This window comes from Aquila chrysaetos, chromosome 4, assembly GCF_900496995.4.
Source record: "Aquila chrysaetos chrysaetos chromosome 4, bAquChr1.4, whole genome shotgun sequence".
Classification (NCBI taxonomy): Eukaryota; Metazoa; Chordata; class Aves; order Accipitriformes; family Accipitridae; genus Aquila; species Aquila chrysaetos.
The window spans coordinates 68,248,521-68,276,322 of NC_044007.1; the positions used below are offsets into that span (position 1 = coordinate 68,248,521).

Below are 27,802 nucleotides of genomic sequence, written 5' to 3' on the forward strand. Positions count from 1 at the left end.
TGCCATTCTGTACTCTGGGTGTTAAGGACAGGAATTTCTACTACTAGTAGTTTTACCTTACTCTTTCCTTTTTCAAATACTAAACATTAGGTACAATAAACTTCACAGTTTGCGCTGGCCACGTTAACGATGTACTTCTTTTCACAACGGTCTTCTACCCAGTCTCCAGGAAAAATATTTGTGAACAGCAAATACTTTCTTTTTAAAAAAATTCACCTGTGTGTATGACAGCCATCTAAGCCTCAATTTGCTCATAAAACAAGACCTAAATGATGGATAGTTTCACTGGTCTTACTAATATCCTTTGTACACAAAACAGATTTCAGAAAACACCACCGAAGTCTCAGAAGGCAAAGGCAGGGACTGGGAGAATAAAGAACCACCCACTGTAGGAGAAGATCAGGTTTGACACCATCTAAGGAACCTGAAGGTGCACAAGTCCATGGGACCTGATGAGATGCATCCGTGGGTCCTGAGCAAACTGGCAGATGAAGTGCCTAAGCCACTATTCATCATACTTGAGAAGTTATGGCAGTCCAGGGAAGTTCTTACTGACTGGAAAAGGGGAAATATAACCCCCATTTTAAAAAGGGAAAAAAGGAAGACGCAGGGAACTACAGGCCAGTCAGTCTCACCTCTGTGCCTGGCAAGATCATGGAGCAGACCATCTTTGAAACTATGCTAAGGCACATGGAAAATAAGGAGGTGATTGGTGACAGCCAACATGGCTTCACTAAAGGCAAATCGTGCCTGACAAATTTGGTGGCCTTCTACAACAAGGTTACAGCGTTGGTGGATAAGGGAAGAGCAAGGGACATCATCTACCTGAACTTGTGCAAAGTGTTTGACACTGTCCTGCACGATATCCTTGTCTCTAAATTGGAGAGACACGGATTTGATGAATGGATCACTTGGTGGGTAAGGAATTGGCTGGATGGTCGTGCTCAGAGTTGCAGTCAATGGCTCAATGTCTAAGTGGAGAGCAGTGATGAGTGGCGTTCCTCAGCGGTCAGTATTGGGACTGGAGCCATTTAACATTTTTGTCGGCGACATGGACAGTGGGATTTAATGCACCCTCAGGAAATTGGCCGACGACACCAAGCTGTGTGGTGCGGTCGACACACTGGAGGGAAGGGATGCCATCCAGAGGGACCTTGATAGGCTTGAGTGGTGGGCCCGTGCAAACCCCATGAAGTTCAACAAGGCCAAGTGCAAACTCCTGCACGTGGGTCAGGGCAATCCCAAACACAAATACAGGCTGGGCAATGCGTGGATTGAGAGCAACCCTGCAGAGAAGGACTTGGGGGTGTTGGTTGATGAGAAGCTCAACATGACCCAGCAAGGTGTGCTCGCAGCCCAGAAAGCCAACTGTGTCCTGGGCTACATCAAAAGAAGCGTGGCCAGAAGGTTAAGGGAGATGATTTTCCCCCTCTACTCTTCTCTCATGAGACCCTACCTGAGGTACTGCGTTCAGCTCTGGGGCCCCCAACATAAGAGGGACATGGACCCGTTGGATTGAGTCCAGCGGAGGGCCACAAAGATGATCAGAAGACTGGAGCACCTCTCCTATGAAGACAGGCTGAGAGAGTTGTAGTTGTTCAGCCTGCAGAAGAGAAGGCTCCAGGGAGACCTTATAGCAGCCTTCCAGTACCTAAAGGGGGCCTACAGGAAAGTTGGAGAGGGACTTTTTACGAGGGCATGTAGTGACAGGACAAGGGGTAATGGCTTTAAACTGAAAGAGGGTAGATTTAGATTAGATGTAAGAAAGAAATCCTTCACTGTGAGGGTGGTGAGGCACTGGAACAGGTTGCCCAGAGAGGTTGTGGATGCCCCATCCCTGGAAGTGTTCAAGGCCAGGTTGGACGGGGCTTTGAGCAACCTGGTCTGGTGGAAGGTGTCCCTGTCCATGGCAGGGGGGTTAGAACTAGATGATCTTTAAGGTCCCTTCCAACACAAACCATTCTATGATTCTATGATTAAACTGTGCTATTGTGTAAAGATGATACTAGTAATAAATCTAAGATAATAGGGAGAAATTACAGATATTAAAAAAAGATGCAAAATACCAATCCAGGCAGTTTTGCATTCAAAGACATACTTCTGTTATTTTCTCAAGCATTCAATGAAGTGAGAAATAGTTTTTGTTTTATTTATTATCGATTTACCTTATTCAGTTCCTCATTCCCTTGAGAAACTACTTGTAGGCTTCATTACTTGATTTCTTCTGCTTCTCTGCCTTTGGTTCCATGGCAACCAAGGTAAAATTAGTAGCAAAGAGGAAATCCCAAGCAGCCCTGAGCTAGAATCTTAGGAAATTCACCTTTTTATTTCAGAGAATCAAAGAATCACAGAATGGCTGAGGTAGGAAGGGATCTCCGGAAGTTATCTGGTCCAACCCACCTGCTCAGGCAAGGACACCTAGAGCAGGTTTTCCAGGATTGTGTCCCGACAGCTTTTCAATATCTCCAGGGTGGGAGACTCCTCCACCTCACTGGGCAATCTGTGCCAGCGCTTGGTCACCGTCACAGTGAAGAAGTGTTTCCTGATGTTCAGACAGAACCTCCTGTGTTTCAGGTTGTACCCATTACCTCTGGTCCTGTCACTGGGCGCCACTGAAAAGTGTCTGGCTCTGTCTTCTTTGCCCCCTCCCTTCAGGTATTCATACACATAGATAAGACCCCCCTCAGTCCCAGCTCTCTCAGCCATTCCTCATAGGAGAGATGCTCCAGACCCTTCTTCATCTTTGTGGCTCTTTGTTGGACTCTCTCCAGTCCATGTCTCTCTTGTACTGGGGAGTCCAGAACTGGACACAGCACTCCAGGCACGGCCCTACAGGTGCTGAGCGGAGAGGGTGGATCGTCTCCTTCAGCCTGCTGGCAACACTCCTCCTCATGCAGCCCAGGATACCCTTGGCCTTCCTGGCCACAAGGGCCCATTGCTGGCTCGTCTTCAACTTGGTGTCCACCCAGGTCCTTCTCTGCCAAGCTGCTTTCCAGCTGGTCAGCCCCCAGCGTGTACTGGTACCTGGGCTTGTTCCTCCCCAGGTGCAGGACTTTGCACTTCACCTCGTTGAACTGCATGAAGTTCCTGTCAGCCCAACTCCCCAGCCTGTCGAGGTCCCTCTGGATGGCGGCATGACCCTCTGGTGTATTGACCACCCCTCCCGGTTTTGTATCATCAGCAAACTTGCTGAGGGTACACTCTGCCCCATCATCCAGATCATTAATGAAGATGTTAAACAGGACTGGACCCAGTCTTCACTCCTGGGGTACACCAGTAGCTACTGGCCTCCAGGTGGACTTTGTGCCACCTCATGATCACCACCCTCTGGGCCTGCCCATTCAGCCAGTTCTCAGTTCACCTCACTGCCTGCTCATCCAGCCCCTACATCAACAGCTTCTCTATGAAGATCTTACGGGAGGTAGTGTCAAAAGCCTTACTAAAGTCAAGGTAGACAATATCCACTGCTCTCCCCTCATTTACTAGGCCAGTCATTTCATCATAGAAGTTCCTCCTCCTTATCTAAAAAGGAGGGTGTTAAACTGAATGTGTGGTTTGATGAGATAACTAGCTAATATACCTGTACGTAACAGCCAGTCCTTAAAACACCACAGTGCTTGGAGAGCCACCGAAACTAGCCGAGTATCAGGAGCTACATTGTTGAAAGCGCTTGGCCAGTACTCATTTGAAAAAAGCAAAAGCAAAACCAAAGAAGCAAAGCTGGAAGAAATAAAATTGTCACCATTTAAACAGGTTAGGATGGAAAATACCATTTAATCAAAAAATACCTGTAGGTAGGTAGTTTTGTTTGAACTTCTCTCTGGCATATGAACCACTGTGAAAAGCTTTGCTGTTGCTGTGACTGTCACTGCCATATGACAAGATAAGATGAAAACTCTTAAGCATGCAGTTGCAGGGAATCGTTTGAAATTTCTGTCCTTTTCATTTATGAGGCCATGAGCTAATTAGTTGGAATAAGTAAGAAAACTTCCCTCATGGCATATTAATTCACAATGCATATTCATGGGGGGTTCCTACTCATCCTCTCAAGCATCCTGGACTGCCTATTGAGAGGCAGCATGGTTTGCCCTCCAGTACTGCCCTGCAGAAAAGTGGGTATAACACCACTTACTGTGTTTTGAAGTCTAATTAGCTGTTTGTAAAAAGAACTGAGGTCGGCAGATGAAAAGTGCTTCAGAAATGCAAAATATTATTATTACTGTTAATAATAATAATAATAAAGAACATGCACCAAATAATTATCACGGCAAAACAACGCTGATAATTTTATAAGGTTCCCAAACGGTATGAAATGGATATTAAGAGGAAGTTAGGAAAATACCTTCTTTTCCTTCAGCAAAACCACTTAAATATCATTGTTCTTGTTTTTTAATAGATTCTGTTAATAATACAACTGGCATTAAATGTTATGCATAAGCTAGGTGACTTTTCTAAATAGAGAAAATAATATGGCTAATGTTTTAAAAACAATTCCATATTAGGTTAACAAATACTGAAAGTTAATCGGGAGATTTTCCAGATTTTCAAGCACTGAATTGGCTGGTCTCTTGAAAAACATGACCTATTTTTAAACACTGATCTTCAAAATGCTCTACTTACAGTCTTATGTTCAAAGTATTAGGCTGCAAGGTTTGGAACAATCTAAATAATTGATGATCTCCTAATCAAAAGGGACATACATCAAAGAGAAAAAAGCTACAGTTCTGTTCATTGAAAGACTTAGGCAAACACGGAAAAAAGAAAAAGGAGGGTAGTGATCGAAAATGTGGGCAAAAAAAGAATGAAATCACTACTCAATGTTTTTTTACAGACCACTCCTATCATAAATCCCACAAATTGTTTATGATGAATAATTCAGTTGACAATACCAAGAAAAAACTGAATCCCAAAGCAAACTAATTTTTCACTTGATTTCCATGTCATACTTTTTATCCCTTTGTACACAAACCGGTAATAGACCCTAATCCAAGTATTCAAATGTCTAAGAGACAAGGTTCCAATCCTTCAAATTATTCCACCTAGAGTGAGTATGTCTTTGTGACAGGTAACTTGCTAGCCTGGACATTCTTGGCTTCGCTACATAATAAACATCACTGGCTTAATTTAAATAAGTAAAAAATATTTTGGTTATACTGGTGAAAAAAATTGCAGAATTAGAAAATGGTTTTACATTAATAACTGTACACCAGCAAGAGTTTTGATGTGAACTAAATGGCTATAAGCAAGGTCAAAATCCATTTAGAGATGTCACAAAATATGTCCAGTTTAGAATACACCTTTACTTAAACCCTCTCAACTTCATACGGAAATCACATCTAGGGATCCAGACACATCTTAATTCTTTCTGTACCAATGGAAGTAAATTTCTAGGGATTCTAATTTTATACAAAAGGAAAATAGTATCCATTTCACATAGGTGCAGGGTATTTCTAACACAGAAGAATATCAACATCACTTCACCATGCAATCTTCTGAATAGATCTTTTAAGGCAAGAGTCTTCTTTTTACTTAATGTTTTATAACTGCACTAAAATAGTCCTAAATTCCAAAACATGCTCCAAAACCCGCAATTTTAATTGCTAGACTTCATTAACCTTTTAAAAAGAATCTATTTAGTTACTACTTTGCAGTCTGTGTCTAAGACAATAAAAGAATTATCTTGGTATTTTCTTTATAGATGTGTCTTAGGTATGTCCAGGCACAGTAATTTTCACTGGTAGCTACATATTTTTGCCGTGTTTTCTTTGCTGGCTTCTGGGACTCCAATCCAAAAGAATAGTCTTCTGCTCCTCTTATCTTTTTTCCTTAGGTTACCCTCACCTTCACTCCTGTTTCTCATGGGTTTGGTCAAGTAAAATCAATAGAAAAGGCCTTCTTGTTTTTCCATATCACTAGTGTATATAGGCAGCCTTATCATTCAGAAAAGTGTAAAAGATTCTGAATCACACTAACATTAAATTATTTTAAAAAGATGAATAGGTCATTTTTAATGCTTTATGTGTTAACTCTACCAGTATAAAAGTAATTTTTTTTTGTCCTTTCTTGAGCTTTTATGCACACCTTCAATAAGGCTGTATTGTCAGTGAGCTGAATATGGTGCAAATGTATGATGGAGAGTCTATGACATGGGATGTAGGACGGCAACCAAACAAGTTCCTCACCAGACACCCAGTGAGGTACATCAAAACCAGAGAAAAGGAAGTCTTGATAGCACAATTCCTACCCCCTAAGGCAACCACACCCATAATTATTAATACAACAACTTGGAAAACAAACTTCTTTCGAGGAAAAAAAAGATGAAATTAAATTTTGTCCTTCACAGGATACACACACATAATGCCTTCTACTATTTGGATACAAAGGCAAAATTTCCTGCAACTCTCCCTCACCCACCACAAATATAAAAAACAAATGTAAATTTTCTTCTAGCTAGAATGTTTTACAGGGTGAAAAAAAAAGTTCAGCACCTACGCTTGGCACTTTCCCTGATATGCACATACATGTTTTTCCCCTTTATGCCCCTAAATCACTGTCAGGCTGTGAATAACACCAAAATAATAAGTGGCCACTTCCTCTAGCTGTCTCCCCTTTCAAAACTGGAAAAAAAAGGAAGATAGTACAAAAATGACTAATGAGTTACTAAGCTATTTTAGAATATGGGCTGAATGTCAGATGCTAAAATCAGATTTTATTCCCAGACTTAAAAAAGGAAAGGTCTTGGGAATAGTTACAGACTGGACAGCCTAATAGCCTCCTATCTCCCATGTCTGAATTGCACCCAAAGACTAAACGAAAAGCTCTCCATGTAAAAGAACAAGAGTCTAAAGATCTACAAAGTTGACTTTTATCACATTCTTGAACCCTAAAAATAATTTACTGAAGGGAAAGTCAGAGCCAGACTTGATTTAAAAATGGCACACACCTTTGACTCTTCTCCAAATGAATAAGAATTGGATGTCTTAAATGACATGCTAGGGTCCTGTTGCCATCTGAAGCTGAATACAGAGGGACCTACTTAAATTGTAAAATTTCCTTTCACTTCAGGATGTCAGCATGACACTGTAGTTAACAATGAGGGCTGCTGGAAGTGGGGAAATGCAAGATGTACGGGGAGGACGTTCACTTACAACTCAGTCTCTTTGCTTGCAGCTCACGCCATTTCCCATTAGATCTCAAGGTAGGCAATATGGCTCTTTTCTTCTCTACCTGCTCCAAAACATGGAAGATAATTGCTTTGTAATGAAAGCAATTAGTTTAAAAATTATGCCATTTTCTATAAACTTGACAGCCGTGAGAAATTGTAGCCATATTTGGTGGTCAACACTGGGTTCATTCGCCAACGTACTTCCTAGTTTGCCACAAACACAAGACTGCTAACAAGAAACTGAAAATGTTTTCCTCTAGCCCCTTCTCATGATTCATGTATGAAGTTCCTGACACAGATTAGAGTACACGGCTCCTAGTTAAAAGGTGGCAGCTGTTTGCTGAAGGACTGGTTGTCACTAACGATTAAACACTTCTGTCGCACAGTTGGAAGCACCTTAATTCTGAGTTTAGATGAACATGCCTCTCTTTCACCAAAGGTTAAACAAAACTAGGGGAACAGTTTGTTGCAAGCATTGACACAAGTCTGTCACATTTTAAGCCGTATGTTTTTTTATAATTTGCCTCGTCTAGCTTTTCCTATTAGTTTCTACAAACGCTATGACATTTTGATAGATTCAAACCCTGAACAGTAACTCATAGAGCCTTCTTATGTAAAATGAAAAGAACTATTTCAAATAGGTTAAATATATTTACACACACACACATATATATAAAAGAGGTTTTGAGGTTCCCAGATGTGTATTATTCCATGTCAGGCTACTGAAAAGTAGCTGTGATCTAAAAGAGACTTTATTTAGCCATGCTTTTATTTCTCTGCATTTAGTACAGCCTTTTACTTTCCTAGTCAGCAGCATGCCACCTGCTCTTTCATTTCCTCAAAGTAGGTCAGCAGCCAGCCATCAATCTTTCATCTTCATTACAGCTAAATCCTAAAGCCTGAGGCAAATGAACCATTTTAAAGGAGATGCAGTGATAGCTGTGGTATTCTCTCTCGTGTTAGCCATTTGTGGCTGAAAAAATATCACAAAATCCAGATGAAGCTAGCCAGCCTTTAACTGGAAAATAACAGGAATGGAGGCAGTTTTCACAAGGTCTTTAAAAATCTGGGGCCCAGTTCATAAACACAGAAACATGGGTCCAGTCTCCACATCATACAATCTCCTTCACATACTTATTAAACTCTGAATTTCAAATGTTAAATCATTACGCTCCTAAAAGAAGACAATTCTAGATCTTCAGATAATCTAGTGCCTTAGAAACATCTTCTCACTTCCAGCATCTGTTTACTCATGATCAATTTTTAAACTAGTTTTCTCATGTGTCAGCACTGACATCCAGTTTGAATAGTTCATCTCCCCTCCTGGTCTTTAATATTCCATGAAATTTAGAGATAGTAATCATATATCCTCCTGACATCAATTCTGCAAAATTAAGCAAGCCGTACGGTTTTAGACTTCTTTAATAACAGAGGTTTTCCATTTTTTTGGTCAACCCAACATTTCTTGCATGTACCTGTTCCTTTATGAGTTCATTTTTTGACCAGAGATGACCAGATTTAAACAAAATACCATTATTCGGAATTTATTAACAAAGTTTGTGGAAATTAGATTTTCTGTCTAAAAATTGTACATATTTGTACTGAACCTTGAAAGCCTTTTGCTTTCACAGAGCACTTCTGTTTCTGTAAGTCATTGAAACATAATGAAGTTCAGCGAAGCACTGAACAGCTTTCAGAATTAGAGATATCTGACAATTTCACCAGATACACGCAATAGCTCACTGATTTTTTCTTGAACAGCGGAAGACTAGGCAGGGTGAGGTAGACGAGAAAGCGCTTTAAAACAACAAAACAGGATGGAAGGAAGCCCACATGAACTGTATGCATGCAAATGCCAGGAGGACAGGGGTGAAGAGAACAGTGGGGGAAGCGTTCACATTTTTTCTGTGAAGACAGCATGATGGAGCATCTCTTTGAAGTGCCTGTACACCAATGCATGCACGCAGCATGGAGAACAAAGAGGTGGAATTAGAGGTATATGCGCAGTTGCAGGGCTGCATCCTCATTGGGGTCACAAAGATGTGGTGGGAAGGCTCCCATGACTGCTGTGTGGCAACAGATAAATAGGAAGGAACAGGCTGGGAAGGGAAAAAGGGAAAGTTGCCCATTACATGAGATAGCAGTGGGAATACATTGGGCTATGCCTTGGGATGGGTGATGAGCCAGTCCAGAGCTTATGCGTTAAGATTAGAGAGCAGAACAAAGTGGTGTACATCATGGTCGGTGTTTACTGCCGACCACCTGATCAGGAAGAAGGTGATGAGGCTGTATTCAGACAATGGGAAAAAGCTTCATGTTTGCAGATCCTGGTTCTCGCGGAGGACTTAACTGCCCTGATATATGCTGGAAAGACAACACAGGAAACCACAGATCCCCAGGACCTGTGGATTGCATTGATGAGAACTTCCTGACACAGGTGATGGATGATCTGATGAGAGGAGGCACCCTTCTGGAGAGGATACCTAGAAAAAAGGCAGAAGTGGTGGAGGAGGAGAAGGTTGTTGGCAACTGTCCTGGTTTCGGCTGTTGAAAGATCTACTTGGAAGGATCCCACAGGTCACGGATTGAAGAGCAGACCGGGAGAGTTTGTTCATTTTCAAGGATCACCTCCTCCAAGCATAAGAATGGATCATCCCTACATGGAGGAAATCAAGTAACAGCAGCAAGAGGCCTGCATGGATGAACAAGGAACTCCTGACTCAACTCAGACCTCAAAACAAATTGTACAAGACGTGAAAGCCGGAACAGGTGACACCAGAGGAATACAGAAACACTTCATATTTAACAGCTCTTGATAGAGTCTTCTTCCATGAGTGTGCCCTGTTGCTACGTCAATCCCATGTAAACTTTTAGGATGGACAACACTCTGCAGAAAAGTTCTCCATCTGCACTGTGTGTTGTATGTTTTTTGAACCTGCCAGTTCCACTTCACGCTCCTTAGCTCTTGTACTGGATTAGACTATGTGTGATCATTTCTATTCATGTTTTCTAAGCCACTGAAGATTTTATACTTCCCTTTCTCATCCATCTCTCTTCCAGACAGAAGTGATCCCAGCCTGTTCCTTGGACGGAGGTTATTCCACACTTCTCAATCCTCTGTGTAGCTCTGTCTATATGTTTTCCATCTCCTGAGGGTAGGGAAGTGTGCTGGAACTGTACACAGTGTAGGTATATGTCGTGGTTTAACCTCAGCCAGCAACTAAGCAACACGCAGCCGCTCGCTCACTCTCTCCCCCCCCTACCCCCCGCAGTGGAATACTCCACTCTAGATTTATATACTGGCATAATACTGCTTTATGTTTTGTTCCCTACTTCTTTTCTTATAATTCCTTACATTTGGTTTGCCTTTTGACTCCTACTGAGCATCAAGATGACATTTTCTTACAACTATGTACTATTGTATCAAGATCTCACCATCACCTGGCATTTATTTACATTCAGTTCCACTTACCATTTAATTTTCACTGAAAACAGAAATCTTGCTTGTGATTTCAACTTATGAAATCAGTGTCATAGTGACTTGTGGAAATGACTTGTTAAAGTTCACCATTTTAACATCTTAAATAACTACTTTGATAATTTCTGATATGACTCTCATTTCAGATTAATTAAAGTTTTATGAATTTAATAAAAAAAAAACCCAAACACTGGCAAAATAGGAAAAATATCCAAATTATCACACTCCTGCCCCTGCAGTGATTTTTTCCATCTTGCTCCAGCCTAATTCCTTTGTAATGCCATTTCTTATAATGTTGTTTGATGATCTGCCATCACACATACTTTTCCACACTGAATGTGTCTCCACAGTGCTTTAACTGGCAGTTCTTTCTTCTGTATTAGTATATGCAAATGAAGAATATGAAAAAAACTTTGCTTTAAAACCTTGCTCATGGCATTATTGTAAGATTAGACCCCAATGAAAACATTATAGATATGAGCCACCAACCTATATAACCTATATAAAGCTGAAGAACACCTCCACATTGGCAGCAAGAAATTTTCATTTTGCTTTCATCTGCTGCGCAAAGTTACGTGCTAGCTCAATGATATTATTGCAAATAGAAAATTCCATAGTAAATTACTTTCTATTGTTAGGTCTATAAACGTATGATGTAGGTGTTCTGTTCTACTTTTATTTGCAACAGTCCCACAAAATGAGAGGGGACTAATCAAAGGTGTTAGATCAAAATCCCTTTTCTGCAGAGAAGTAACCAGCACACAGAAATATATAACAGGGAGGACATCCAGCTTTTCGCCCACCACAATCAGAACCATGGGTTGTTTTAATTATGTTTGGGTCCTATACCATTCCATAGGAGATTCTTGAAATTCACATGAGCTAGGAGCTCACATATTCAAGACTGTGAGAAAGCAAGAGAGACTCCCTGCTCTGTGCCTCTTGGAAAAACACCTGTACATTAAGTTTTAGAAAAAGTAAAAAGTAAAAAAAAAAAAGCACTTCTTTAGTGTCCCCTGACCAGATACCAGAACTGAAACATCAAAGGTCAAGATATTAAATATATTTGTATATATGTACCCATTAACACACACACACTTATTCATATATATATGTACATCAATATGCAACATACTCAAATTAAATATTTAGAGAAACATTTTTTTCAAAAAGATGTGCCTTTTGGAATATCTAATTCAGTAGCATACATCAGAAGAGATTCTTCTACACTACTAAGAATTACACAGTATTTTATTTGTTAATGAAAAAAAACAGGTATAATGATTTTAAAATGTAAGCAGGATATTTCCATAAAATGAGGATTCTAGCCTCGTAAACTCTAACCTGATATAGTAATAGTAATAAAGGAACTATCAATTGCTAAGAAAGATTCTCAAATCTCTAAAATTCTTACTTGGGTCACAGATGCTGCATGAGAAAGCAATAAAAATATCTCAGAATGAATGGAAACTGTTGAATAAAACAGCAATACTAAAGAAATCAGTACACCAAGGCACTTAAATCCAAACTGTTATTTGAGACAACCAGGAGTCCCTTAAAATATAATCATAATAAGGAAGTTGATACAAAAAAGATATATTTTAGAGAAGAAATTATATGAGAAAAATTAGGATAGCTAATACAGGTTTCCAAAAGCAAGCAGCTAAGAGACAACACTGAGTTTCTTTAAATGTACCTGAAAACCAAAAAAAATTGGATCCATGACATTGCTGGAGTTGAGGCGAGAAGTAAAGATGACAAAAGAATGGAGTCTCAGCATTTTCTAGTGAAGAGACTGTTGACAAAATTTCTACACAACATCTTTCTTTTCAGGTAACAGAAATCAATTACTCTACCAGCATTCAGAAGATTTTAAATAAAATGATACATCAAGTATTCATTATATAATGTATGCCCAGAGGTAATACTGCTGTATAATTGTCAAAAATATGCTAAGAAAAAATGTAGTTCGACAAAAAACTGACAAAAATCTGTAGTCTTTTCATGCAAATTGCTTTTAATCCAGAGGGCTGAAGGGCAGTCAGTGCTGTTCCTACATTTTAAAGGCTGTAAGGCACCCGGGATGAGAACGATGTCTAGGAATACACAGAGGCACTTAGGCAAGCTGAGATGACTGCCCTCCCACAGGGATGGACTGAGACCCTTCATAAGCAGTGGTGTAGGACAGGCAGGCAGCTGCTCAACGCCTGTGAGGTGCAGTACTCTTGCTGCCTACTTAGCCTATACAAAGAGGAGACAATGCGTGCTGCATAGACTACCACCAAAAAAAAAGGTCAAGGAGGGCTGCCGGGCAGCCACAGCTGTGGGGAGTGGGTCTCTCCCTTTGTGAGGCACTGTTTCCACATCTCTCTGGCACACAGTGACAGCAGCAAGCCCGGCTCCTCCCTGTCCCCTCCAAATCTCTGACTCTTCTCAGTTACCTTTGGCCACTATCACCTTCCCAAATTCTGCAAGAGCTTCTTCTTAGGCCCCATCCCACCCTCATCCACTAGGAACTTGCTCCACCACTTCCACATAATTAAGTTAGTCAACTTTTATATTTGATTCTTACCACAAACCATTAAATCAGGTCTTACTGGGAAGCCTTGAGCTGACTGTCCACAAGCATGTCAACTCCAGCCTGGCGGTACCTAAACCACGGCCACCCGCAGTCAGGTCGTTGCCAGTCTTCTATAGGTGCTCACATGTAGGTACTGATCTAAAACTGTGCTGACCTAAGCCACAAGTTTGCTGTCCTTTCACAGGGTCGGTTTTATCGATGACCTGCAGATTATGGTAGTGAAAGTGAGCATGAGGCAAGATTTGGTAAGCATGAGAGTTCATGGACACGGGCAGAAGAAAGTATTACAGGAGTGTGGAGAAGCAGGGAAGGCAGGCATGCACTTCCCAGAGTACAGATGCAGTTGCTGGAGGTATAAGAACAGAGACAGTTTGGAAAGTAGACTTTAGGGTGATTCAGGCCATTATAAAGAAAAAAGCCCCCAGTTTTATAGCTTTTAAGAATATATATGTCACTGAAGCATCGCTAATGCATATTGGTCCCATTAACAATGTGGTTAACAGCTATTACGTGTTTCTTCTCTTTTCTCCAGGGAGAGAAGAATATACAGAAGGATGTTTTAAAATAAAAATACATATGCATAAACACATTCTGCTGGATATTGATGCTGGAGAGAGCTAATTCAGAAACAATCCTGGCTTTTGTAGGAGTGAGGAGATTTGTGATAATCTGCAATTTTTGTAGAGAAGTTCATTCTAGTGTTTGGCAGATCCAAAAAAAGCTTTTTCTCACTTATATATGAAATATACATCTGAATTTTTAGAGTATGCTTATCAAAGAAGAAACAACTTTGCCCTCTAAATTGAACCAATCCTTACATACATAAAATATAGGCATCCAAAGGTCTTGATTTACTACTGTATGGGAAACCCTAGCAGAGAATGGCCTAAGGCACTTGCAGTAAATATCCTGTGCTAGTACTAGCAGGTTTTTTAAATAGCTTTCAAAATGTCTGTATTTTCATGTCCAAACATATTGTATTGGTGTTTTGCAGATGATAAGGTACAAACAACTTAAGACTGCATTGCTTTGCCAGGGTGGGACAGAGTCTTCAGGGTTTGGGTACAAATATGGTATAGTATTACTTATGGATGCTGCTTTCTAAGAGTACTTAGCAACAGTGAGGAATCCAGGAGAACTAAATGCCGAAGTGAAATGATCTGTAGTGCACAGACATAAAGAGGATGGCCTTGTGCGTGGAAGTTCTTCTTCAGGCCTTCTCCCCACCAGCAAAAAGTCTGTTTTACACGGGTTAAGTTTCCAGCACTTTGCCATCTGCTTATCGCCTGGGTGTGTGCCCAAGCTGTCTCGCTAGTTCACCGAGTGTCTCCCTGTGTATGCTAGAAACAGAAGTGCTCCACGTGGCACTTCGCCTCTAAGTAAAAGTACATCAGTACCTATTAAGTTTGAGTAGCACTGAAGTCGGTTTAGTGCAAAACCAAGGTGTGTCTTTTAGATGAGAGAGCATTACTTCATGGTCAAGCGCTGCATAAAGATCTTGTGGCAGGTGACTAGACGGCTTGCTTCTCCCCACTGACAGCAGGACTAATCCATCACTGCCATTAATGCGTTTCAGTACAATGTCTTGGCCAGAACTCAGGACATTCCGGGTGAATGATACTGACTATAATCACTTATATTATAAGCTGAGGCTTGCCTTCTCCATCAGATTGCTCATGACTAAAGGTATGGTTTTAAAGGAGTACCAGGAAACCCAGAGTGTGTCTTTTCGGTATCAGCCTATTAAACATTTGAAGGAACAAGGGAATATTCTTCCCACCAAAGCAGCATTAATTACATTAGATAATTTGTTATCCTAAATAGCTATTTTAATGCAGAATTCACTATCTTCAGAGAAGTCTGGTAGAAGGATTTTATTGGTCTCTATTGCAGCCTCAGCATATTCTTGGAGTAATTCATTATGCTTCATTTCATCTGCATCAGCATCTGTTTCCTGACATAAGCATTAAAATCTGTCTTTCTCTATACAGTGGTGTTTGCTTCCAGAAAACAACAGAGAGATGTTACAGGGCTACAGAGGGCTGAACATTGAATGCCCAGGATAGAATGCAACAAGGAAGATTAATCAGTTCCTGGAGTCTGTTTTTGGAAGTTTTTCTTAATCAGGCTTTGGCATTTGATGGAGGGAGAGTCTTCTTGTCTTTCTTGCTTCTGATACTAAGAACAACTCAAATCACTGACAAAAGAGCAAAAAATGTTCCTGTCTGGATTATAATGCCTCTAAATCTCGACACTTAATATGCAGTTCAAGTAAAAATGTGTCCAGAGAGCCCTCAGAGATTTATCTCTGAAAGAATGAGGAAAGCATGTGAGGAGATGAGCTTCTAAGCCCTTGCAAGTGTGGCACTGCTGAACAAATGCTGAAATATGCTAAAGCCAGGTATGTCGCTATTTCGTAGTCACTTCCTGACTGTCAAAAAAGCATCAGTGTTGATCTCTACCAACTCTGTAGCTGTTTGCAGCCTTATAATGGAGCACAAAACCAATGTTAACTTTGGCTCTGGCTTCAGCCTTCAGAGGAATAAATCTGAATGTATCCTATGTATTTGAAGTTTAAAGTGAAGAAGTGCCACTGGCTCTATCATGCACTGAGTCTCCCCAGTGAATGAACAAAACTGTCACAGTGCCTTCTGCGTGAACCAGACAGGTAACACTGATAGATGATACGTCTGTTGCTTTTAATGGTGATTAGGCTGTGAATCATTTACTGGTAGTCTCACACTATACACAGCAATCTCAGTAGTGTTGTTACCAAAAGCAGTAAATGGCTGCTCTTAATCCATGCATATGTAATGATTTTACTGGTGTTAGATATCTGCCCTCTGATTTCCTTTCCTCCAATAGTCTATTTCTCTTAGGACTGGGGATTATACCTTGAAATCCCAAAGGGAGAACAATAGTCTGGATTGCCAAATACAGTGGAAAGGATGGGTCCTGTTGGGTACCTCTGGTAGCTGAGTCCTCAGAACGGGAGGAACTACAGCAAAGTGTTTGCAAAGCAGCAGCGACATGCCAGAAGTGTGACCATGTAACAGCAGCACAAGTAACAATAATTACACATTAAGAAAAAAACCAGTATAATGCTACCATATTCCAGAGCAATACTTCCACTCTAAGAACCATAATTCCATACTAAAATCAGTGTGGCTCAACAGCACAAGCAGGAAAATATGCAGACAAAAATGTTGAGGTTAATTGAGTCTAAAGATTTGTGAGGAGAGTAACTGAGTGGGTCATATGATGACAAATGGAATTTGATTTCGATAACTGTAAAGCCATTTTTACCTAAAACCAGTGGAACTACTTACACACTTTCTCAGGGTCTTAATTACTGCATGGAAGTGATCTGGGAATCACTTTGACAGTAAAGTCCAAAACTTTGTTTAATGGTGTACAACAGTGAAAATAATACACTAAATATAAGGAACAGGATGAATAACAGATAAAACCAGTACACAGGTCTTCTAAAATATGCAATATTAGTCATCCTAACTAAAAAGGATGCTTTAGAATTTCTGTGTCATAGGAAAAAGAGCTTAATAAGATCAGGACTGTCTACCAAAGAAAGAAAAGGAAAATAAGGTTATATAGTAAGTACACAAATGTATAGTAATATATGGTACTGCAAAAGTAGATGTCGAAGATTCAATTTTGTTTTCCCCTAAAAGAAAAATAATGTATGTTCAATAGGACTGAAAAGCAACATTTCCAAAACTGAAAAAGGAAGTTCTTCACACAGTGCCTAATTAGCAATTACACTGAACTGTGAAAAGTTAGCAAGAGTCAAGAACAACTGACCTTTATGGGAATAACAGAAGTATTCAAATAGTGAGCGTATAAAACAGTTATGAGATACACACAACAACCATACATTTGAAGTCACTACTCAATATGAACCATGACTGAAAATTTAAGTGTGACCGATGAACTCTCAGATGCGCACTACCTGTTTCTAGCACCCACCTCTGAAAGTATTTGTGCCAGTCATTGTTGCAAACAAGCCGCTGAACAAGACGAATTACAAGTCTTGTCGACGATAGTGGCTCCTACGTTCCTGAGGTTGGGAATTAGCGTTTATTGGGAAGTGAATAATGGAGCCAGAACCAAAATTGGAATTGCTTACTGAAGAGGAATAAATACCAGCAAGCCTCGTCTTATTAAGTAGCTGAAGCAGCAGCCATTCATCCTGCCATTTTGGAACTGACCCTGCCCTATTTCTTTATTTTTGCCAATTTGATACGTGTTTCCATGGGAACAGAAGCAGGACTAGCCACCAGCTGAGTCAATCTCAGCTGCTGGCTCCCAGTTCTCACGTTTTGTTCTGTTTCCTTGGAAACTGATGTCAAACGAGAAAGAGAAGTAAACCAGCTTTTGCTCTTTAGTATTTACTCTTTCTTTGGACCTGCTCTAGATCCTCTGGGCCAGTGGAAGGTTTACAGCTGACTCTAATGACCATTCATTTTCCTCCTCTCTGGAACAGCTGCCAGCCACCGGTGGGCCCCAGCAGATGCAAGTAAGAGTTCTCAGTTTCAGCTACTGCTGGCGGGCCGCCTGCGGTGAGCTACAATGGCAGGGTTTGAAAGCAGGCTCCAGATTTCAGGAGACATTTGGCTCCCATAGTCTGTAATATTTCAAATTGGAAGGAAAGAAATTAAATTTATTTAAAAAATAGTAGGGGAAACAGATGGGCGTAATGATATTTAGAGAACAAATTGACTAACAAGCTCTGACCTGCATTAGACTGAACACCCCCAGAAACTACTTCAGCCAATTATATTCTTCATTTCATAATGTACGTTTGACAAAGTTCTCTCTAATCCAGCTGTTAGCTGACTGAATAGCCCAACAGCACAATGTAAACAACACCCCCTAAACACATCTGTTTCTGCATATATACATATGCAGAAAAAGAACATGATCTGATTGTTTCAAAATGACAAAGCATCTACATAAATTTACTTGAGCACATGAATTTGAACCAGACAGCTTTACCAATTCCAGACCTATGTTACTCCCACATTTTTATCACGTGTATACAAACACACACACCCTCTTTTGTATATAATTTTGGGCCAGAGTATTTTCCAGTTCTTACAGCAGCAGTGTCACGACTGAAGATGAATATTAAAGCAAAAAAAAAAATAAAAAATGCAAAAAAACTATTTTAAAAGAATATTAAAGTATATGAAAGAACCCTAGAAAAGCATGCAGGCAACTAATCTCTGACTTAAGTAAAATTTTCTATGAAAATGATACTTGATCTACATCTGTGCAGTTGCATCCCAATTTTCACGTATCTTTTGATTGAAAATGTAAAGACAAATCAATTTCACAAGACAAAAGGCTGTCCTAAAGAAAAGTTTTATATTTGGTGGCCTCTCGTCTTAGTCAACTAGTCTAACCTTTAGGGTACAGCACCATGCTCACCTTGGGCATGCTTTTACCCTTCCTTTTCTTTCATACCTAATATATGAAGTCCTTCCTCAGTTTTCTTTACATCACATCTCAGTTATGTTGACACAACTCTCACTTATCAGCGGCCTGGCATTACTACCATGAGTAACTTCTAGAATTGTGTATTTAGTTGAATCCACATACAGGCCACATAATATCTCGGGAATATTCATTTCTTCAGGTACTGCACTAGGAGCAGTCTCACAGAAAAGATAATCAGATACCCAGGAACAACATTTATTCTTTCAGTCTTCTTGCACTTGCATCCATCTACCAAGAATATACTCGACATCTTTGGGTGCTCAGAGAGTTGTGTCAAGTCAGCTAACATTGTGATTTTGTTCCGGGTTAGTTATTTGAATGAAAAACTTAGGCAATTGTAATTGTTTTAAGTCAGACTTATTCTATCTTATTCAAAGAGATGTAAGACTTACTGAATTTACCTAGTCTATTTATGGGTTTCTTCTAGCTGAACTTAAAATCAAAATCTAGAATCTCATCTTCCTCTATATCGCTAAGACTTTGCATCACAAACGAGATAATAATCTTTAGGTTTGCTGCTGCAGCTGCAATCAGGAAAGACCATTTCACTTTATGTTGAGCTTTGCAATATCCCTCCAGAATTTTTCACAATCGGGCCTCATTTTTATTTTCTGGAATAATTTATTATAACCACTAAAATTTTGTCATCTCATCATTCACTTCCTTTTCCACTGAGCAACATAGGTCTCTGCACAGGGACTGGGACTTGTCCTGAAGGACTCCACAGGCCACATCCCTCCTTCCTGAAAAATGAACTTTTATTTATTCCTTAATTAAATTCTGTTTCCTTGTTTTAAAGGATTTTATATCCATTTGAGGGCTTCTCTCTTATTCCATGGCCATTTAATTTCTATGAGAGCCTTTGACGAAAGAAGTCCTTTTTGGGAGACCTAGCAGGCTGTGGCAGCTTCTGTTCACATGCCTGCTGGCTTCTTCAAAGGGCTTCACTGAGTTTTTGAATTATTTGTTCCTTCACAAGTGACATGTCAACTGTTCCTCAATGTAACATATTTATTTCTAATTCCACTCCTGATTATAATTTTTATAAGTTGGCCTGCTACAGACATTAACTTACAAGTTTGAGGCTTCCACTCTGTCTTGAAGTCATGGCAAGACATTTGCAACTTTTCACCCAGATATCAAAGCAGTTCTGAGCTAGTGACTACATACTGCTGTCAGTAGTTTGACTATTACTCCTTTGAATTGCTTTAGAAAGCCTGGGAGAATATAATCTGTTTCCAGTGATTGATTTCTGATCAGTTTCTCTATTCCTACCAGCAACTCCAGTCACTCCTCAGTGAGTTCATCAGGAGGGTTCTAGCATAGCAATCTCCACAAGCTCTTCCACAAAGAATTTTGCTGAACAAAGCAGTAAAGCAATCATTTAATCGTTCTACATGGCCTTGTTTTCTGCAAGTAATGCTCTTATACTATGATCAAATATTGTCCCCAAAGATTCCCTGGCAAACTTCCTGCTACTGATATTTAGAGAAAGATTTATCATTCTTTTTTTTGCCTTTTGCAAGATTTTTTTTAGACTGCTTTATTGTATTCTACATTTAACTTACCGGACTTTATGATCCTTCCTATCTTCCTCATTTGGATACAACTTTGGTTTTTTGAAGGATGTCTTCCTGCTGTTTCGTCATGCTGAGTCTCTTCTTTTTCAAGTCTTACTTGATGTGTGACATGCATTTACTCTGTCTCCAATATGATATTCTTAATACTCTCTAGGCCACCTGCAAAGATTTAACTCTCTACAGTGTCCTCTTTAATGTCTCTTTAAGAGAGTCATTCCACTTTTTGAAGTTGAGTTCCACTCTACGGATCTTTTTTGGTTGTTGCTTCTTCAAAGCTATCAAAGCTGAGAACAATGTATTTGCAGCTACAGAAAAGTCCTTCAGATATCAACACTTTGGAACAGATTCTGTATGCTATTCAGAATGAAATCAAGGGTTAATTCTCTCTTTGTGGGTTCTCTAGTCTGTTGAATTACAAAGCAGTCACCTCTCCTAAATGAGTTAGTCTGAGCAGAACATTTGTCCAGTTTACATAGTGATTTTTGCTTTTGCAATTTTTATGACTCTCTCAACCTACCAGTCAAAGCTGACCCTCTGGCTTGTTAGTTAGTAATATGTGTCCGATAGCATAGTTATACACTTGGAATGCATAGGAATTCTGCCTCACTCACTGAAATGATTAATTTGTTAATCTGAATTGACTGCAAGTTTTCTTTAACAGACTGCACTACTCTGCCACTGGCCTGGCCTACTCAATCTTTCCTGCATATTGGTATTTTTGTTACAGCAATGCCCTCACATAAAGTTGGGTATTCTTAGTTTCCACATTTTGTTTCTATATCAATGCTAGAAGCCCAAATAGGATGTGTCTCATTGATCTGTTTTTCTCTACCTTCTAAAGTGGCACTTTGTTCTGTTTTTTTCTCCATTTCATGTTTATTACCATCCCAGGACAATTCTGTGTGAAGCCTTAAATACTGGTATTCCAGATACCAGAATGAAGTTTATTTTTAAATGCTGATAATGTTATCATAAGGTTGCACAAGAAGAAACATCGCAGAGATAACTACATAACTGGTACTAAGACATCAAGGAATGCAAAGGTTGCTGCCCTGGTGAAGAGGTTTTAAAATTCTACAAGAAATATTGGTGTGCAGTATGCAAAGTATTACTTTTATTGAGTCTAACACTAATGCAAGATCTTTTTACCTTGGGAATTATAAAATCTAGCCTATCTCCCCTAGTATACAAGTTCTTATATATTAAACTTTATCATTGGTTACCTTCCAAGGCCAGAGTGATTCAATCTGTGTCATAGATATTTGTGTTGGGAGAAGACAAGCCAGTCAGACGCTTTCAAGAGTAAAAGAATTACTATACCATTGTACTACGAGCAAGAGGTGAGTGTGACCGTGTCTACACACAGACTTACTGAACTGTAGTAAGTACCTAATTGATTTATGATATGGTTACTGCACAGGGCGAGCAGATTCCACTTTGTAAAGGATTTTGCTACTTCAGACTGTGGATTCATTCCAATGCAGGTGTATCAGTGAGCAACTGAAATTAGAGCAAGCTGGTTTCCTATGTATTTTTTGTCTTGTGGCTCGATTCTTTTTGTCTAATTAAGTGTGAAGCTCCCCTGTAGCAGGTAATTTATAATGCTTGTCTTTAGACGGAGGGATAAACACACTCTGCAACCCTCATCTTAGCGGAGATGCTACCAGAACCTCTCCTCCCCACAGCTGGCTATTTCCATCAAATCTGTAGCAGTGCTATCTCCTTAAGAGCTGTATCTGCTCTGTCAGGTTTGACTGAAACTGGCAAACAAAGTTTGTTAGGCAGTAGGAAAAAACACATGGAGCACCCTTGCACATAAACATTGCCTTCTTAAGAAACCAGGACAAAATCCAGACAGTTGGAAAAAGGTGGTGGAGCCTCGCCACCGGGGGAAAGCTCTTCCACAGCTACATACACAGAAGCACCGTAATTCCTCATGGGCTGTCGAGCCCAAGAACCCGGCCAGCGGGACAGTGAAGGAGGATGCACTCCAGTTCACATGACCAGGAGAAACGTAATCTGGCAGCAACCTAGCTGAGATCTGATCATATCCACAGAGCATTTTGGTTATGACAAAAAAAAGGTGAATTATGATAAAAAAAGAAAATTTCAAGTTCAGCGTAGGAAGAAGCTAGTGAGAAAAAAAGCAATTGGTCTCTTCACTGGTCTGAAACATTAGCAAAGGGAGAAACGTTACAGCTGGTGCAACAAACAAAACCGATGAACAGAGGTAACATTATGGATTAATTTCCATTTTTTACACTGCTGCTTGAAGTTGAGAAGCATTTTGTGTCAGAAAATGCTTTTGCATTATGCGAGAATCAAGCCTACAGTACTCTATATGAAGTGTACATAGGGGGAGCCTTACAGTTCTTTGGCAGGAGATCAGCGTACAGCTATGGAAATTTTAAAGTGGTCCCTGCCTTTATCTGTGACCTGTTTGCTTTTATCCAACGATTTTGTTGTCTATATATCATATACCAAATAACTGCCCTACTGATCGTTGGAGCATCTGAATGCTTTACAGCTCAATCATTAAAACTCTTAACATGGTCTGTTGTGGCAGCCATAGAAGTGCTCTTCATAAAGATACCTGACATCTAGGGCTAGCATGCCAGAGACCAGTCTGAAAATTGGCAGACCAAACATCCCACCTGATTTCTTCCTTCTGTCAGGGGCAGAGAGTCACCACAAGTGCCTTCACTTCCCTTTGTATTTTTAGATGTAGACTGCCCATCCTCAGCTTTTAAGGCATGGATAGCTTGACTTTGCAAGCAACTCTGGAAAAAGAGCCTGGATTTTTAAAAAGTGCTTGATAATTTGTTGGTGTTGGTATTCAATTGATATTTTGTGAATAGTGCCAAACAGCAAAGGACGCTGTCCGTTTTTACGCTCCTCATCTTGGTTACTTTGATTAACATGTTTATGAAGACACAGTTAACAGAGGACCACCCGATAATAGCCAAATGCAGAACTTTCACGTAGGAAGCTGACGAGTATTCATAGTTAAAACAGCACTCAAATGGTTCATTAGCTAGAATGACTGATTGTGTTCATAACTTTGGAGCTTATATTTAGTTTAGTCTCTATCACTTGGATCAACTTTAACTGAGAGAAAATAGCCTTTTAAAATTATTTCATAGAAGCAAATGGGACAAGGAATATACATGACACAATATCCCTGAAATAAAACAGAAGCTTGCCTCCAGTAGTGTTTACTGTGTGGTAAGTACTTTTCAAACACACAAAAGATAATACCTGCTCAGGCAAACTCAACTAAAGAATTCATCATTGCAGAATGCACTTAAACCCCTTAAAATTAAAAAAAGATAATAATAACAACAACAACAATAACAACAATAATAACAACTATTATTATTATTGTTATTGTTATTATTATTATTATTAAAGCAAACACAATTGTCATTTGCTCTTACTAAGGAGTTTCTGAGACCTGAAGAGATGGGCTTCAGGAAAGCAAATTGCAGTTCACCTCACTGCTTATGTAAGATAAAAACATATGTACAGTATTTTAATGACCAAATTTGCTTGCATAATACTTTTATTTCCTTCCGTTCCCAAATCCATTAGCTTAAAAAAAATTCTGTACAACTCATAGTAATAGCTAAGAGCTATAAGAGTAAGTTTAAGTCAATTCTGAGTGTTCAAAATATTACACATTCTTGTGTGTGCATTCAGTGAACATGACTTTGCATGGGCTTACATAGTGCCCAGGGAATTTCAGTTCTGATACAAAGTTCAGGCAACTGGTGTGCAGCCCTTTGGTCTAGATAGCACCGAACGTGGAACAAACACACCAAGTTTTTAGTGGTATACATTACATGACCAAAGAATATACACTGATAAGTTCAGATGGAAATTGCAATCATTTAAAACCGCAGCAAACATTATTTTTCAAATATATGGTATTTATGTTTTGATAACTTCACAGTTACTGCTGCTGTCTACAGAAATTTCACTGAAGTGATTCTGATATGACCAGGTATCAGGATCTTTAGTTATGGCTTCCCTCTGATCAGGGAAAAAAAATAAAAGTCCTTCTAACTCACTCACCCACAGCACTGGAATGAGCATTATTTCAATTTGATTTTGTGACTACTCATCATAATAGGTTTGGGTTTATATGGGCAGTGAAACCATTAACAACACTGACAATTGAAATATCAGTTGCAATGCAGTTGGAACAAAATGAAGTAAACAAGGCTATTGACAAGCTGCTATTGTTTCAAGCTCTACAAACATAGAGCAGAGATGTCTCCACAAGACAAATTTCACTTACATTTTCCATTTTTTATTGACAACTGTAATAACTGGGGAATTTCTTCAAAAAAGTTCAAACTCTAGGGAATGACTGGGAGGTATCTTTTCAGACTCTAAAATGATTTCTTGAAAGGCATCCCTTGCAGTTTAGGAGGCATCGTTCTAAGATATCTTCTACAAATTATATTCAAATAAAACCTAAAATCTTCTCCTAATAAAATTCCAGAGCTACGCTGCAAAGTAACAACAAAGTAAAAACAATGGAGTAAGATATCATATCTTTTTTTGCAAACGTTAACATCAGAAGAAAAAACTACCATTCTTTTTCTTACTGATTGCCAAGTATTGGAGAATAGAATAACACTTCTAGATTGTCCTTATATAATCTAGTTTTCAGATATCACCAGTTTCCATAATGGAGGTAATAAACTCTCAAACGCTGCTAATCTGCATACAGAGAGATTTTTTTTTTTCCTAGTTCTGCATTGTTGCTGTCATGTTTCTTGCTGTCAGTTTGTCCAGAAAGTTCTACTTCTAGAAACCTACCACAATGCTGGAAAATTTGTCCAAGTGGCATTAAGCTATTACCTGCTCCCTATCAAAATCTCTAGCGTGACCTTTCTGGGAATGACATTAAAATAGGAACAATCGCTATGTGTGTATGCACACGCCATTACTGAAAATAAATATAGCAGTAGGTAACACAATTCCTGGACATCTCCACAAAGAATGCAGTCTAAGCAGTGACCTCTCCTGCATTTATCTTGAATGAGCTCTTACTGAAATCTGCTAATGTGTTCTGATAATCTATTATTTATTGCAACAGACTCTAACAGAGAAGAGGACTCTCCTGTGTTTACAACACTTTCATCTAAAATCTCTCACAAGTGACAGAAATGTGGCACCTTCAACTACAGATACAATTTCTTTTGATTGCAGTTATTTCATTTCTGTTTGCTTTTGAAAAACAGAACTCTTCTTCCCCCCAAATACGCAGCTTTCATATAACCTAGTGCATCTTTATCTTGGTCTCACAGAAAGCTATAGATACTGATATGCAACCATAAATATTACTTGGGCTTGAGGACATACCTCCATGTTATACTTTTCCACTGTCCTTCTCAAAGGATCCACAACCTGCCAGCAAATCAGGATGCAAAGATCAATCAGTAGCATCCCTCCAACTATCACCAGTAGCTTCTGGTCTTTAATGATCTGGAGAGACAAAAAAAAAAAAGAAAAAAAAAAAGGGGGGAGATTCCCATGAGCCATAGATAGATCCCTGTACAGCTTTATTCTTAGATAGGGAGAAAAACACAGGTTGCTATTAAAAAGGGTTTTTAACAATGAATGAAGAAAAGTTTCAGAAATATCAAAAGATGAAAGCAGAAGACACAAATAATTTTAATTCATTTCATGATTATTAGAAGTATCTCAAGTGCATTGTGATTTCTAAAAAGAAATTGGGAAGACTCTTAAATATTAATATTGAAGTCCGGGTTTAATATTAACTCCTGGTAAATGAAAAAAAATACATTCTAGAGGGCCACTATTGTGTTTATGTATGCAAATGTGGAAAAGTGTTCATTACATCTCTCAGAGTAGCAGGAGTTGAGACAATTTTCACTAAGATTTACAGTGTTCACTTCTTCATAACCTTCTCAGAAGTGAAAAACATACTTGCAAGGTATGAAAAAATAAGTTCATTTCTGAGGTTTTGTATGTGTGTTTAACATTTGCCTCTGTTACCCAGGGAGCAGAAAGGAATGATGTATTTTTTCTATATTACAAAGGTTAGAGCCTTTAAGCACATGCAACTTAAAACATGTTTTTAATTTTGGATGCATTTTAGGTTCAAAAAAGAAAATAAGAGTTGCTAATAAAAATAACAAGCCAAACCATGTATTACAGTCTTGTATAGCTGCATGCAATGCCTATATTATTTCTACTGTTATACACATAGCAACACAGAAAAAATACATTGCAAGTACATTATTTCAGTTGCAAAGTTGTAAGCATGTTCAAATATCAGACTTAAATTAACTTTATGTCAGTCAGTCCTGTTGTGCCTATGTTCATGGTTTTTTAAATGAATATGTTATTCTATTACTAATGAACATTCATCCAATATTCACAAGGTATTGCCAAATTGTTTTAACACGGACAAACCCACACATTTTTCCCATTTTTTTTTCTCAGAAACAGTTGGTTTAGTCCAAATGAAATATTCAAAAATATTAAGCCTGAGCAGCTTAATAAAGTTGTAATAATTTCAGTTCAATCTGATAAACTTGTTAGGATTTTGAAAGCTCATTATAAAGCCAGAAGTGTCAGCTAATCTTAATACAGGTGAGGCTGGTATTCCTGCCCAGAATAAATTGTATTTGCATTGAATTCCTATCCAGCTTAAGGAAATGATAAAAATGAATACAATTTGAAATAATGTAAGAGGAACTTTAGAAAGTTTGTTTTTCATATTATTTAGTGAGATACATTCTTTATTTTGAAAGATGTTTCTGCAATATTGTGCACCACTTTTTGTTAATCTACTAATTTATTTTAGAAATCATTTGGAGTAAACTAAGTGTAAGCTCAAGGCTAGCAATCAGAATGACTTAAAGGACTTGATGCATTATTTTCACTTCCTGAGACCAGTTATTTAAATCCATGTAAATCCATCATCATAAAGGACCAGAATATGATGCTTTCCACATGTTTGCAGCAGTAATAAAGCAGTGTGTCCATCTCATCAGAGATGGCACAGGCATGCCTGGAGAGGGTGGGTGAAGGGGAAAGGTGCAGCTTTCATGGTGGTAGGTCTCACTGCTGGATGGTTTGGCAAGGAGAATTTTGCAGGGAAAAGGTGTCTTGGTGGGAGGTGCAGGGGGAGGAAAACTGTTGCAATGTGTTTCCTCATAAAGCTAAAAAGGAAAGCAGATATTAAGCAAAGATTCTCAAGATGCAGCTTAGTCCCTCGTCTTCTTTGGGAAAACATAACTATGCCTAACCTTTTAGTCATTTACCAAGCTGCAATCAAAGCTGAAAAGGGACTGTTAATCACTGAGGTTACCCTCTGTAGGAAAAGCCCATGAATTTTTTTATCTTTTCTAATGCCTCTAAACAGAACTTGGGCAAAACATACCTAGTGCTGCTGCTCCTAGTATGAGTGGAGACATAGGAGAGAAAACCATGGGGAGTGA

The 27,802-nt window shown here is 39.2% G+C and overlaps 1 protein-coding gene across 7 annotated transcripts in view; it reads right to left on the minus strand.

The window, feature by feature from the left end:
- The window catches only part of GABBR2 (gamma-aminobutyric acid type B receptor subunit 2), a 488,653-nt gene that overhangs the window by 116,148 nt on the left and 344,703 nt on the right, over positions 1 to 27,802 (minus strand). For all 7 annotated transcript variants that reach the window (XM_030011389.1, XM_030011392.1, XM_030011394.1 and 4 more), the window contains one exon: positions 25,695 to 25,817. In XM_030011389.1, the coding sequence (XP_029867249.1) occupies positions 25,695 to 25,817 (123 nt within the window). The remainder of the gene's footprint in view (positions 1 to 25,694; positions 25,818 to 27,802) is intronic.